Source organism: Polyodon spathula, chromosome 44 (assembly GCF_017654505.1).
Source record: "Polyodon spathula isolate WHYD16114869_AA chromosome 44, ASM1765450v1, whole genome shotgun sequence".
NCBI lineage: Eukaryota > Metazoa > Chordata > Actinopteri > Acipenseriformes > Polyodontidae > Polyodon > Polyodon spathula.
Genome location: NC_054577.1, coordinates 2717633 through 2730266, shown reverse-complemented (window position 1 = coordinate 2730266; position 12634 = coordinate 2717633). Strand labels below are relative to the sequence as shown.

Genomic DNA, 12634 nt, shown 5'->3' with positions numbered 1-12634 from the left:
CAAGGCAGAGGGAAGGGAGGGGACGAGGGGGGTGGGGTTCGCCAGCCTCTAGCCCGCACACACACACACTACAGCAGGGGTCTCCAACCCCGGTCCTGGGGACCCCCTGCTGTGGCTGCTGGTTTTCATTCCAACCGAGCTCTCATTTACTGAACTTATCCAGCAGCACAGTAATTTCCCCAGACAGCTCTCTGCCAGTGTGCAGGTATAGGTCGTCGTGTCATTAAAGGGGTCTTTTCGAGAGACGGTCCACACATGAGTCCAGACCGGTTTTAATGTTCCCAACTTAGTGGTCTTGCATCACCCTCTATATAGAATGAACTCACTCAGCTTCATAGAGTCCAGTGAAAGCTGCTGAATAATGTTCCCTTGTTAACATATTGAATTGCACCCCCTCTATATAGAATGAACTCCCTCAGCTTCATAGAGTCCAGTGAAAGCTGCTGAATAATGTTCCCTTGTTAACATATTGAATTGCACCCCCTCTATATAGAATGAACTCCCTCAGCTTCATAGAGTCCAGTGAAAGCTGCTGAATAATGTTCCCTTGTTAACATATTGAATTGCATCCCCTCTATATAGAATGAACTCCCTCAGCTTCATAGAGTCCAGTGAAAGCTGCTGAATAATGTTCCCTTGTTAACATATTGAATTGCACCCCCTCTATATAGAATGAACTCCCTCAGCTTCATAGAGTCCAGTGAAAGCTGCTGAATAATGTTCCCTTGTTAACATATTGAATTGCACCCCCTCTATATAGAATGAACTCCCTCAGCTTCATAGAGTCCAGTGAAAGCTGCTGAATAATGTTCCCTTGTTAACATATTGAATTGCACCCCCTCTATATAGAATGAACTCCCTCAGCTTCATAGAGTCCAGTGAAAGCTGCTGAATAATGTTCCCTTGTTAACATATTGAATTGCACCCCCTCTATATAGAATGAACTCACTCAGCTTCATAGAGTCCAGTGAAAGCTGCTGAATAATGTTCCCTTGTTAACATATTGAATTGCACCCCCTCTATATAGAATGAACTCCCTCAGCTTCATAGAGTCCAGTGAAAGCTGCTGAATAATGTTCCCTTGTTAACATATTGAATTGCACCCCCTCTATATAGAATGAACTCCCTCAGCTTCATAGAGTCCAGTGAAAGCTGCTGAATAATGTTCCCTTGTTAACATATTGAATTGCACCCCCTCTATATAGAATGAACTCCCTCAGCTTCATAGAGTCCAGTGAAAGCTGCTGAATAATGTTCCCTTGTTAACATATTGAATTGCACCCCCTCTATATAGAATGAACTCCCTCAGCTTCATAGAGTCCAGTGAAAGCTGCTGAATAATGTTCCCTTGTTAACATATTGAATTGCACCCCCTCTATATAGAATGAACTCCCTCAGCTTCATAGAGTCCAGTGAAAGCTGCTGAATAATGTTCCCTTGTTAACATATTGAATTGCACCCCCTCTATATAGAATGAACTCCCTCAGCTTCATAGAGTCCAGTGAAAGCTGCTGAATAATGTTCCCTTGTTAACAGATTGAATTGCACACCGCTTTGTAGTTTTCCCATAGACTTAATGAAAAACTGACCAAAATTGAAAAATGCAGCATTTCAAAAAATCTAACATGAAATACTACTGTACTTTTATTATGGATTCTGGTGTAGATTTTTTTTTTGTCATTTTGTAGTGATTACATCATGTTAAATAAATTATCTCAATTTAAGTTTTTAATGATGCCTCAATCCTAAAATTCTAGGTGATGCAAAACTTCTGGTCAGAGCTGTATTTGCACATCGATCTGCGATTGCCCATTCAATTAATTACAAACACGTTGGTGTGATTAACACACACTGAATAATTAAAAGGGGTTCAAAGAATGAACATCGAGCTCGTTAAGGGGGTGTCTATAACGTCCGTCCCAGTAGGCTTTGTAAATAGGAAATAGATAACATTTTTTTTAGGGCTTGGAAAACGTTTTTACAGGTTATGGATTGTTTCCCCACACAAACAAAATTTTTAACTCAAATCCCATCTTTGATACCACCCCCCCTTGTTTATTGTAGTCCATATAATAAATCTGCTGTACAGATATACACACAGAAAACAAATCACCTAACAAATTTACATTATTATCCTACCCCCTGGCCCTGCCCGGCTCCGAGCCAGATTCAGATGTTTTGTGAGGTCGGAGTTTCGTGGTTTGGTTTTCCATCTGCTTCACCAGCCCCCGAGGCTGGGGCGTACAGGTGGGAAAAGGGGCGTTCGTGGATGCTGGTGCTGCAGGGTGCGGGGCGGCTCAATCTTTCTTCCACAGCTCAAGTTGCCCGCTGATCAACCAAAGCAGAGTTTTTTGGCGGGCTGAAGAAACTCGTTGTCGTCTGTCTCTGGGAATGTTTCTCCAATGAAATGAAGCTTCATTGTGTCATTGCACACATATTGACCTCTCGCTGACAGTGGGATCAGGTCGTCTATGACGGTCTGGTTAAAGGGAACAACACTGAAGGTTTTAACGTCACGCACACACCACACCTCATCGACAAACTTCATCAGCAGAATGCAGAGTTTGTGCTTGTATTTCTGTTCAGCTGAGACATAGTTGAACAGCTGGCATGTTACCTTAGCACGGTTGTCATCTTTCATCATAAAACTGGGTCTTTGCCCTTTGGGGTAGAAGTTGATGGACCAGTTAAACATCTGTTGGAAATGCTTGGTTGACAATGATATGTGACAACTGTCTTTGTCCTTGTTACTGTATTCTGTGACTTTGAAAGGACTCCCGTTGGTTTTTGACGTATAAAGCCTCTGTGTAAAAGCCACTGAAGTGATGTCGTACCTCTGCTTTATGACATCTATAGGTACAGAGTTGACATGATAAGCCATCAAACCCTGTGAGAGTATATAGGAGCGCACATCCTGGTCTTTAATCTCTGAGGGTTGGTACTGAAATAAGTCTTGAGGCGGGATCATGGGATACCTAATGTGTTTTAAGATCTCTTCAGTCTGGTTTGGATGATGATCAATCCAGTTGATGACACCGATCAGCAGGGTCATTTCACTCTCAACCACCAGGTCAGATCTTTGGAGAAGAGCCAAGAGGTGATCGTGTTCTGTTTCGGTCCATTCGGGCGAACCCATAAACTGGTCCATGTTCCAGGCGATAAAGTTGTCACAAGCTTCCTCGAGCCCGGTGACATCAGCAAGCCTGGCGTATCTCTTCCACTGCAGGGCCGGGTTTGGGTTTCCTTTTAGAGACAAGTTGGTCAGCATAAAGTTCTCGACGCTGCTTCTCAAATTGGAGACGTTGTATTTGTTGGCCAGCATGTGAATTGGAACGGCGTTGTCACTGACGATGGTGATGGTGCCAGTGTAGAAGTACCTGAGGAAGTCTTCAAAGTGGGGAACGCACAGCTCTTCCTCTGTGAGCGCTACGCTTTTCTCTTGGGAGTCTGGCCACTGTTCGCTGGACAACATGGTCCGGAAGACATCGCTCTGAGTGACCAAGAGGAACTTATGAGCAGTGAGCCGGAGGCTGCAGTTGACAGTGACCTGGACGTCGCTGCAGTCTTCGTTGTTGAAAAGGTTCTCAAGGATTCCAACGAATTCACTGAGATGATTCAGATGGTGTGATGGTTTACAGGGATCAATAGACTGACAATCACAAAGAAAGGACAAAAACAAAAACAAGCATAAAGTAAATGAGATTCCCTTTTGTTATACTGACTGGTGAAATACAGAGAGATGACTGCAAAGCCAATCCATTACTGTTAATAACAATAATAATAATAATAGGTGGGTTATTGTACCTTGTTCATGGCACCAAAAATATCTCATTATAAAGTGGTATTTCACCATAAATAAATGTATCTTGTGTGTGTATATATATATATATATATATATATATATATATATATATATATATATAATTTAAATTTGACGTGTTTAGTGGTGTAGTTCCGCAGCAGCAGGCTAATAATAATCTATTTTTTTATATAGCGCCTTTCATAGTGGATTACCATCACAAAGCGCTTTACAAGATAAGAGACTAGGGTGGTGAACTATGCATTAGCTGCAGAGTCACTTACAACAACATCTCACCCAGAAGACGCAGCACAAGGAGGTTCAGTGACTTGCTCGGGGTCACACACAGTGAGTCAGTGGCTGAGCTGGGATTGAAACCTCCTCATAACAAGCCTGTTTCTTTAACTACTGGATCACACAGCCTACTGTACAGATAATCAAAGCCATCAATGCAGTGTGATTACTTCCTGCTGTCTGTCAGTCCATCTCCACGTCTCTCACACGCTGAATCGAGCATCAAATTGTGGTGAAACACTGCAGTACGTATTCTAGATGATTCAGTGCACACTGAGGAGGAAGGTCATGCTCATCAACCTTGTCAGCCTCCAAAGGAATTGGCTTTCTGTTGTTTTCTTTGATATTTTGGATCTGTCTAACTGTACAGCTCTGAAGAAAAGTTTAGCATCAACCCACAGAATTGTATCTAACTTTGTTTCATGAAGTTGAATGAAACCTGCTGAATAATGTTATGTTAATTACATACTGCTTGCTAGTTTTCCACATAATGAGCAACTGACTTTTGCAAGATCATTTTGTAGTTTCTTTGATCGCGTGATGCTAAATAAAACATCTAAATGATGTACATAGTTTATATATATATATATATATATATATATATATGAGCTTCAAAAGAAACGTATTGCTTCTATGTGGCTAAAATTCACCAGATGTGATCGAAAAATGACAAGCTCCGTTTTAGCAGGCGCAGTGACTTTTTACTGTGCTGATTAACAGCTGGCATCACAAAGATGCTGCAGAATGATCTGTCGCTCTCGGGCAGGTGTTGTGACTCTTGGTCTCCCGGTTGGTGGCCCGTCATTGGCAGAGTGGCTCTGGTCACACCGTCTCGCCAGGTGTGAAATCGCTAGCTGTGAGCGCCCAAGACGGGGAGCCACAGCCCCGCTGCCCCAGTCCAGCCTCCAACGTGCCGATCGCACGAAGGCGCTGCTCTCTCAACAGACGTGGCATATTGTTATTTTTTCGATGATTTTCTTTATTGCTTTTATTCAAGCTTGCAATTCAACAGCTGAAATCACTCTGTATCCAGCGTCCAAACAACTGTCAACATCCGTCATTTCTATACCTTATCCGAAAATAAATGCGTTATAGTATTGATAAGTTTCTTTTGATGCTTGGTGTGTGTATATATATATATATATATATATATATATATATAATAATATACACACCACATATAATATATAGTTGTAAATGTTGCATCTATCCTATCCTTTACCATAGATAGATTAAATGGTAGCTGTCTTAGTCCAGACATGATTGACAAAGAGAAGGAGAAGTGATACGTTTTATTGGACTAACTAAATAATAATTATTCACAGTAATTAATTTATCCTTGAATAATATATTAATCAGGTTATTTTCCATAGTGCCTTCTCTTGAAGAGTTTGTTTCAATCCTATTATTTAGGCGATGCATAACTGCTGGCCAAAGGTATCACTTCTCCTTCTCTTTGTTCAATCCTAAAATTCTAGGCGATGCATAACTGCTGGCCAGAGCTGTAGGTGACTTCCTCAGTACAAACTAAAAGAAAACTAAATCAGACACTGCAGATTTGATTCTCAAATACTTAAACAGATACTCAGCAATACAAAAGTGACGTTAATAAGAGACCTGTCTGCGTTTCTTGAACCTTCAGAGGTATTATTGAGCATTGAATGACGTCACAAAGAACGCACAAACGGGTTTTGCAAGTACTGTACGCTTTGTTTGCCTTTGCATTGCATCATTATTATTATTATTATTATTATTTATTATTATTATTATTATTATTATTATTGCATTAGTGCACTTGTAAATATATTTATTTTAGCAAAACATATTTTCAAAGCGTATTTTACTCAGTTATGTACTTGAAAGCTAACCCTAAAAACCTCAGAAACACTAAAAGCAACCTTATCAGCGACAAACGTTTCGACCGAAAGCCTCCCCCCCCCCCAGTGCTTCCAAAAGAAACGCCGACCCGCTCGGTTATTGTTAATTACTCACACTCACCATGACTACGACCAGCCGCGGTGACCCGATCCTGAAGCCCGGAGTCCGCTTCTCAGACAGGTTTCGGATGCTGTTCTAGAAAACCCTTCCAGAGTTTCGTTTCTCTAGAAAAGGGCGTGGCTTGGAAACGGACCGCGTGTGACGTCGTTTTGCGGTTTGCTAGCTGCAATGAATGAATTCAGCTCCGAAAACAAGGGAATTAGCAACACGTTGGGGTTATCAAACATTGTAAGAGTGTACGATGCTGTGGGTGAACAGCACAGCATCGACAAGCGGACCATTACCGGGGGTTAAACGTGTACGTGTAACGTGTCGTGAAAGAGCAACCAGCGTCTAATAACATAAAAAGCACAGTAAGGATTGCAAATAGTGGAGTTCAGTGCCCTGTTCCTTGTAGCTGGTTTAACTAATTCAGAAGTTGGCCAGATTCGATTAACCCTGTCACAGACCATCTGAGAATAATTGAGGTCAAGTCATGGATGATGTACAGTATTATCCAAACTCTGACACCTACTGTCTAGCACTGGCATTGTGTAATTGTCATTAAAATGTTGGATTATTTGCATCAGTTGCTGATTTGCAGCTCGTTTTTAATTTCATGTAAGTGTTAACGTCATAAGTACCTGTACCTTAATGCTGTGAAAGGATTTCCTGTTCACAAAATCCGCCTCATTTGGTCCTGAAGGTGCCTTGATGGGGATCTGACTGCAGTCCACAGCAGCTGTGACGTTGGGGAACTCTGCATAATAATGTAGCCTCTACTTAATAAACGATAATGATGGGATTACCTGTTCATTAACTTGCATATAACCTAGTAGATTACCTGCGACTGCATAGAAGCCCTCTTTGATTTTTCCCTTGCATGTCCCGGGAATCTGATAAAAACATTAAGAAATCTCTTTAGGGCGAGACAGAGGCTTTGCCGGTATTTTCAGCATCGCCAACTGAGTATAGAAATGCGCCACAAGCAAAAAAAGCCCAGCCCTGTGCATAGACTGCGTTACTGTCAACGCGGGGCTGCGCCGGGTGGTGTGGGCAATGCACGGCTCTCATAGATTAGGTAAATGGTGCCTCAAATACTAAACATCTGAATGGTGCAAAGGATCTCGGCGATCTGTCAATACTCTTTCCGTGCGAAAGGCTAACCCAATTAAAACTGCTCATCGATCTATGCACTCCTCGGTCAAGAGATGCGCCCCCAAAAGTGGCTTCCTAGGGTGCTGAGTACCCCTGCAAGGTGTCAGTTACAATGACAGGAGCTGACGGAATAAAAAAAAACAAAAAAACAAAACAAAACAAAAAAACGATTGACCTGGCAGAAAAAAAAACAAAGATTAGAAAAGAGCTGATCGTTTTATTTAAAATATATTACAAAAATCAAACGTTATTATATAATATATAATATATATACACACACACACACACACACACACACACACACACACGCATGCTGTTGTCATTTTTCTTGTTTGTTTGGTGTTGCATATTTTTCTACGACAACAGTGGCAATAACTTGAACCAGAGAACACGTAAATAAGAAACAGATTTCAACACACACGCACATGCCTGTCTGGCACTTTGTAAAAGGAATAGACCGCTGGCTGATGCCTCTCCACAGAGATGGGGGGGGGGGGGCGCTCCCACTTCACAGCATTTTTGATCCATTCCGGGTTTAACTGTAACCCGATCCACACACTAGAAATACAAAATAAAAAATAAAACTCAAGTTGAAAAAGCCAAACATTTTGATTTTTTTTTTTAAAATCCACACCCTCGTTTATGAAGATCATCCTTTAATTCACGAACGCGTTTTGAAAACACGATGGTATAGAGCCTCGCAGGAGGGGTGAATGCGGAATCAGACTCTCACACACAGACATAGGCTTGTTAACGATGCTTAGCTGAAATCACGACATGAAATCACGAAAATCTAGAAAGAACCAAACTGCCATGGGAGTCTCCATCTCTGCCAAAGCTACCGCATCCAGCCACCTGAGCCTCTTACCTCCAGAGTCCTGCTGCGTTGGCGACACTGTGGTCAGCCCAGATAATAAATAATGTACAGATGTAGAAGTTCAGCAGCAGGGAATCATCCAATCACACAATGGTCCAGGATTTAGAAATGCTGAAAAACTTGTTCAATGAAATGACAAGCGTTTCTACTATAAGTCTTCGGGGTCCAATTTAAATATCTGTTTCATTTAAAACCAGTGCATTGATGATAGAGGCCATCAAAATACATCTTCGGAAAAATGATGGGAGATCTGTATGGGGGATAAGCTCAGTGGTACTCAACTCGGCCCCCCTCCAAGATCTATTCCAGCGCAGGTCTTTATTCCAACCAGGTCCTAAATGAGTTAATTGCCTCTAGGCAGGTTCAGTTAACTACATTAGGACCTGCTTGGAGTGAAAACCTGGCACGGATCTCCAGGGTCGGGATTGGGTACCACTGCCATATATGGTAATCCCTTTCAGCAGTGAGAAGGTGGCAGGTAAGTTTCAGCACCACAGATGAGAAAGATAACTCGTTAAATAGTTTTTAATGAGTCAAGTTCAAGTAGTTTCAGTGCCATAATTACAAATAAATACATTTTTCTAAAAAAAGGGAGTCAGTTTTGAGTGACAAAAAAAAAAACAAATCAATAGAACAAAAATCAGATACAGTAAAATATTTCACTGGTTTCTCAACACTCTGCGTCTAGGGATTCTTAATACCAGTGGACCGCCGTGCAGCAGAGGGCTGTTCTACAGCGTCGCACTGTTCACATGAAGTTCAGTCGAAATGTCAAATCTAAACGCTGTTTTTTTCTTTCTAAGAGTTATATCAGTGCTTTTAAGTAACTATGTTTTTTTTTTTTTTTAAAGCAGAGCAACAGGACAGCGCTCAAAGAGCATCACAGACACTTGAAGAGCTTTTCGAGATGTTACAGTAATAAAATAACGACTCAGATCGATTACTGAGGAGTCTGGAGATAAAACGAGTGATCAGGAGAGGATTTATCACTGTGCACGTCTATAAAGAGGCATGTGAAAAATACAGCGAACAAGGGGAGGGGCTTGGCTGGAGACGCAGTACTGAGAGTCCTGTTGTGATTCAATGTAAACCTGTTTTACTCTTTAAAAAAAAAAAAAATTAAAAACAGCGCGTGTGAAAATAAACTGGACCAGACGCGCCTTACGAGCGCTGAATAAATGGACCGCAAAGGTGCAGCTATTCCTGACTGGGAGTAATGAAACATTTTAAAAGTTTTCAAACATCAGAGAAAAAAAAAAATAAAGAATGATATTGTAAGGATTTTTGAGACCTGTAAGAAAGCAGGGGATGGAAAGTAAGGCTCCCACTGCGTAGCGGTCTCAGCCATTCCAGGTTTTTTTTCACAATCCAGGCACACTTCTCTCTCTCAAAACAGCAGAATAACGATCTGAGCTCAAAAATAACCGTAAAACCTGGACCCCCGGCCCAGCAGAAACGAATCGCTGTCCGAAACCCCGTTCTCTTGAACCAGGTCTGTCTGCCTGTGTGAGAGAGACGGAGGGAGTGTCAGAAGGAGGGTTGAGGAAGGATCCTGCCAGTTTCCCAGGAGTTGTTCTCCCGTTCTTCTCTCCTCTCTCAGAACTTCTTTGGGCCCCAGGCTGATGTCTGTTTGGGGGCGATGCCGACTCCGAAGGTGGGGAAATCCTCAGCGCTGCTCATATCTGGCGCCTGCAGGGGGCAGCATAACACAACAGAATAGACAGGCGCTCAGCAAGCACAGCTTCTACAGCTCTGGACAAAAGTTTTGCACCATCCCCCTATAGAATGAACACAATGTGCTTCATAAAGTCAAATGAAGCCTGTTGAATATTGTTAACATACTGAATTACACACCGCTTGGTAGTTTTCCCCACATACGTAACGAAAAACTGACACAAAAATGTGAAATATATATATGCTTTACCAGACCTCTCTGTGCGTTACAATATGCTTTACCAGACCTGTCTGTGTTTTACAATGCTTCCCTATGCTTTACCAGACCTCTCTGTGCTTTACAATGCTTCCCTATGCTTTACCAGACCTCTCTGTGCTTTACAATGCTTCCCTATGCTTTACCAGACCTCTCTGTGCTTTACAATGCTTCCCTATGCTTTACCAGACCTCTCTGTGCTTTACAATGCTTCCCTATGCTTTACCAGACCTCTCTGTGCTTTACAATGCTTCCCTATGCTTTACCAGACCTCTCTGTGCTTTACAATGCTTCCCTATGCTTTACCAGACCTCTCTGTGCTTTACAATGCTTCCCTATGCTTTACCAGACCTCTCTGTGCTTTACAATGCTTCCCTATGCTTTACCACCTCGCTGTGACCTCTCTGTGCTTTACAATGCTTCCCTATGCTTTACCAGACCTCTCTTGTGCTTTACAATGCTTCCCTATGCTTTACCAGACCTCTCTGTGCTTTACAATGCTTCCCTATGCTTTACCAGACCTCTCTGTGCTTTACAATGCTTCCCCTATGCTTTACCAGACCTCTCTGTGCTTTACAATGCTTTGCTTCCCTATGCTTTACCAGACCTCTCTGTGCTTTACAATGCTTCCCTATGCTTTACCAGACCTCTCTGTGCTTTACAATGCTTCCCTATGCTTTACCAGACCTCTCTGTGCTTTACAATGCTTCCCTATGCTTTACCAGACCTCTCTGTGCTTTACAATGCTTCCCTATGCTTTACCTTGGTCTGTTTCTACCGAAACACGATCACATGGGAGCGGTCTCGAACCAATGGATACGAAATGGTCTTCAGTAGGCTGCCACCGTCGCTGTTCCTCTGGTCGTAGCGTTCATCTCTGACGACACTGACACACTGTGTTCCACACAAGGTCACTCATGGTTTTACGTCTGACATTACAGTCGTGGAGACAAGAAATCAAGCTGTCCGTGGGGGGACACGAACTTCCTCAGTCCAGGGAAGAACTCACAGCGTCCAATGCGTTGTTACACTTTGCTGTGTTTTTACTGTGGGAAGCATTAATAAGCTCTGCCCGGCTCATCCAGTCCACGCTCACCTCAGTCCCCGACACGTTCCAGGGAGCGTCTCGAACCACGAAGCCCTTCACCGGCCCCCTTTGGTCAACCTCGTGGCGGGACGGGGGCTTCATGTAGGCTGCCATCGTCTCTGTCTCTGTCACGTTCATCATCTGAGACACGGACACACAGACACACACACACTGCTGTCAGAAACCAGCTTTTAGCTGACAGCTCAGTGCTGTGAATCTGAAAGCCTGCTCATTCAGTCCTGTACTGGGACTCACGTATTCCTCCTCCAGGTTCAGCAGGTGGTCGATGGCATTGTCCACTTTCCCCGGGAGCCCCGTCACCGTCACACGGTCCGGATCATCGGAGCCTGGCTGGGGGAACCGGATATCAACCTGGGGGGCAGGCGGACACACAGACAGTGCATCAGCGGGGCCTGTCCTGGGATCACTCATACAGCCCACCTTCCCCCCTTCGAACAGCACCTTCTTCCTCCTCCTCCTCCTCCTCCTCAGGCAGATACAATGCTGCCCCCGTGCAAGCTGCCCCCCTCTCTTTGTGCAGCACTCCAAACTGACTGAAAAGCAGCAGCCTTGTTCCAGATCTCTCTGCTGTAAGTTATGTTCAAATAGTTTTTTTTTTTATCTTAAAATTCTAGGTTCATGCAAAACTTTTGGCCAGAGCTGATTTGTACTCTAAACTGCATAACCTCGATGACATCGCTGCCCAACCTCGATGACATCAGCCTGGCTGGGGGGGAACCGATATATCAACTGATGGGTGCAGCGCGGAGGACACACATGACCAAAGTTACACACTCAGCCGTGCCCTGGCCTGGGATCATCTACCATACACAGCCGCACCATTCTCTCCCCTCTGGAGGCCCCGTCCTACAGCGAAAAGTACACACGTACGCACCTTCTTCCCCTCCCTCCTACCCACATCGCCTCTGTGTCCCTCCTCAGTCAGTGCAGATACAGGCCCTTGCCCCCCCCGTGTGCAAGCTGCCCCCCTCTCTTTTGCGGCAGCACATCCAAACTATGTGAGCTGAAAATCAGTCAGCCTATGTTCGACAGAGCACGTCTCTGCCTAGCCTAAGTTATGTTCGTCGTGAGTTTTTTTCTATTTATCGTCGTCGGAACAAGGTCTGTTTCATGGCAAAACTTTCATGGTGGCCTCGAGCTTGCGCCGTTGTAGATCTAAGTACGTTGCCATACCCGTCTCGACTGACATCGTGCTGCCCCACCTCGAGAACCTCGCTGCCGCAACCGGGATGACGTCGCTGTAGCCCACAGCCCTCGATTGACATCGGCTACTGTATGCGACCCCCTGGAGGGCCCAACCTAGCGCGATGTACTTTTAGCCTGCGTCCATGAGTTTGCGGACGGACTTGCCCCGCCCCCCGATGATGCGAGCGTGCACCCGGTGGTCCAGCTTGACGTCCTCGCTCACCATCTCCTCCAGGTCAGCCACGATGCGTTGGATTGACTCCCTCGCCGCCTCGGCGCTGCTCTCGTACCCCGTGATGCAGATCA

The 12634-nt window shown here is 44.0% G+C and overlaps 2 protein-coding genes across 2 annotated transcripts; both read right to left on the bottom strand.

Moving 5' to 3' along the window:
* Positions 1-1711: 1711 nt before the first annotated feature.
* Positions 1712-3809, bottom strand: LOC121305725 (BTB/POZ domain-containing protein 17-like). Its single transcript, XM_041237454.1, has one exon. It carries the CDS (start codon positions 3470-3472, stop codon positions 2333-2335), a length of 1140 nt encoding a protein of 379 aa, XP_041093388.1. The 5' UTR covers positions 3473-3809; the 3' UTR covers positions 1712-2332.
* A 3917-nt stretch (positions 3810-7726) lies between these two features.
* Positions 7727-12408, bottom strand: LOC121305678 (vigilin-like). Its single transcript, XM_041237370.1, has 4 exons — positions 12317-12408; positions 11378-11606; positions 11132-11263; positions 7727-9794 (listed from the first exon to the last, which is right to left on the bottom strand). The coding sequence occupies exons 1-4, from the start codon at positions 12406-12408 to the stop codon at positions 9702-9704; spliced, it is 546 nt and encodes a 181-aa protein (XP_041093304.1). The 3' UTR covers positions 7727-9701.
* Positions 12409-12634: the final 226 nt, after the last annotated feature.

Bases quoted from the DNA above. Each gene is read 5' to 3' on its own strand.
- LOC121305725 (XM_041237454.1), bottom strand. From the start codon at position 3,472: ATGTTGTCCAGCGAACAGTGGCCAGACTCCCAAGAGAAAAGCGTAGCG.
- LOC121305678 (XM_041237370.1), bottom strand. From the start codon at position 12,408: ATGTCAATCGAGGGCTGTGGGCTACAGCGACGTCATCCCGGTTGCGGC. The intron at 11,264-11,377 runs GTGAGTCCCAGT...TCCGTGTCTCAG, and splicing joins TGAACCTGGAGGAGGAATAC to ATGATGAACGTGACAGAGAC. The intron at 9,795-11,131 runs GTGAGCGTGGAC...TGCCCCCTGCAG, and splicing joins GGAACGTGTCGGGGACTGAG to GCGCCAGATATGAGCAGCGC.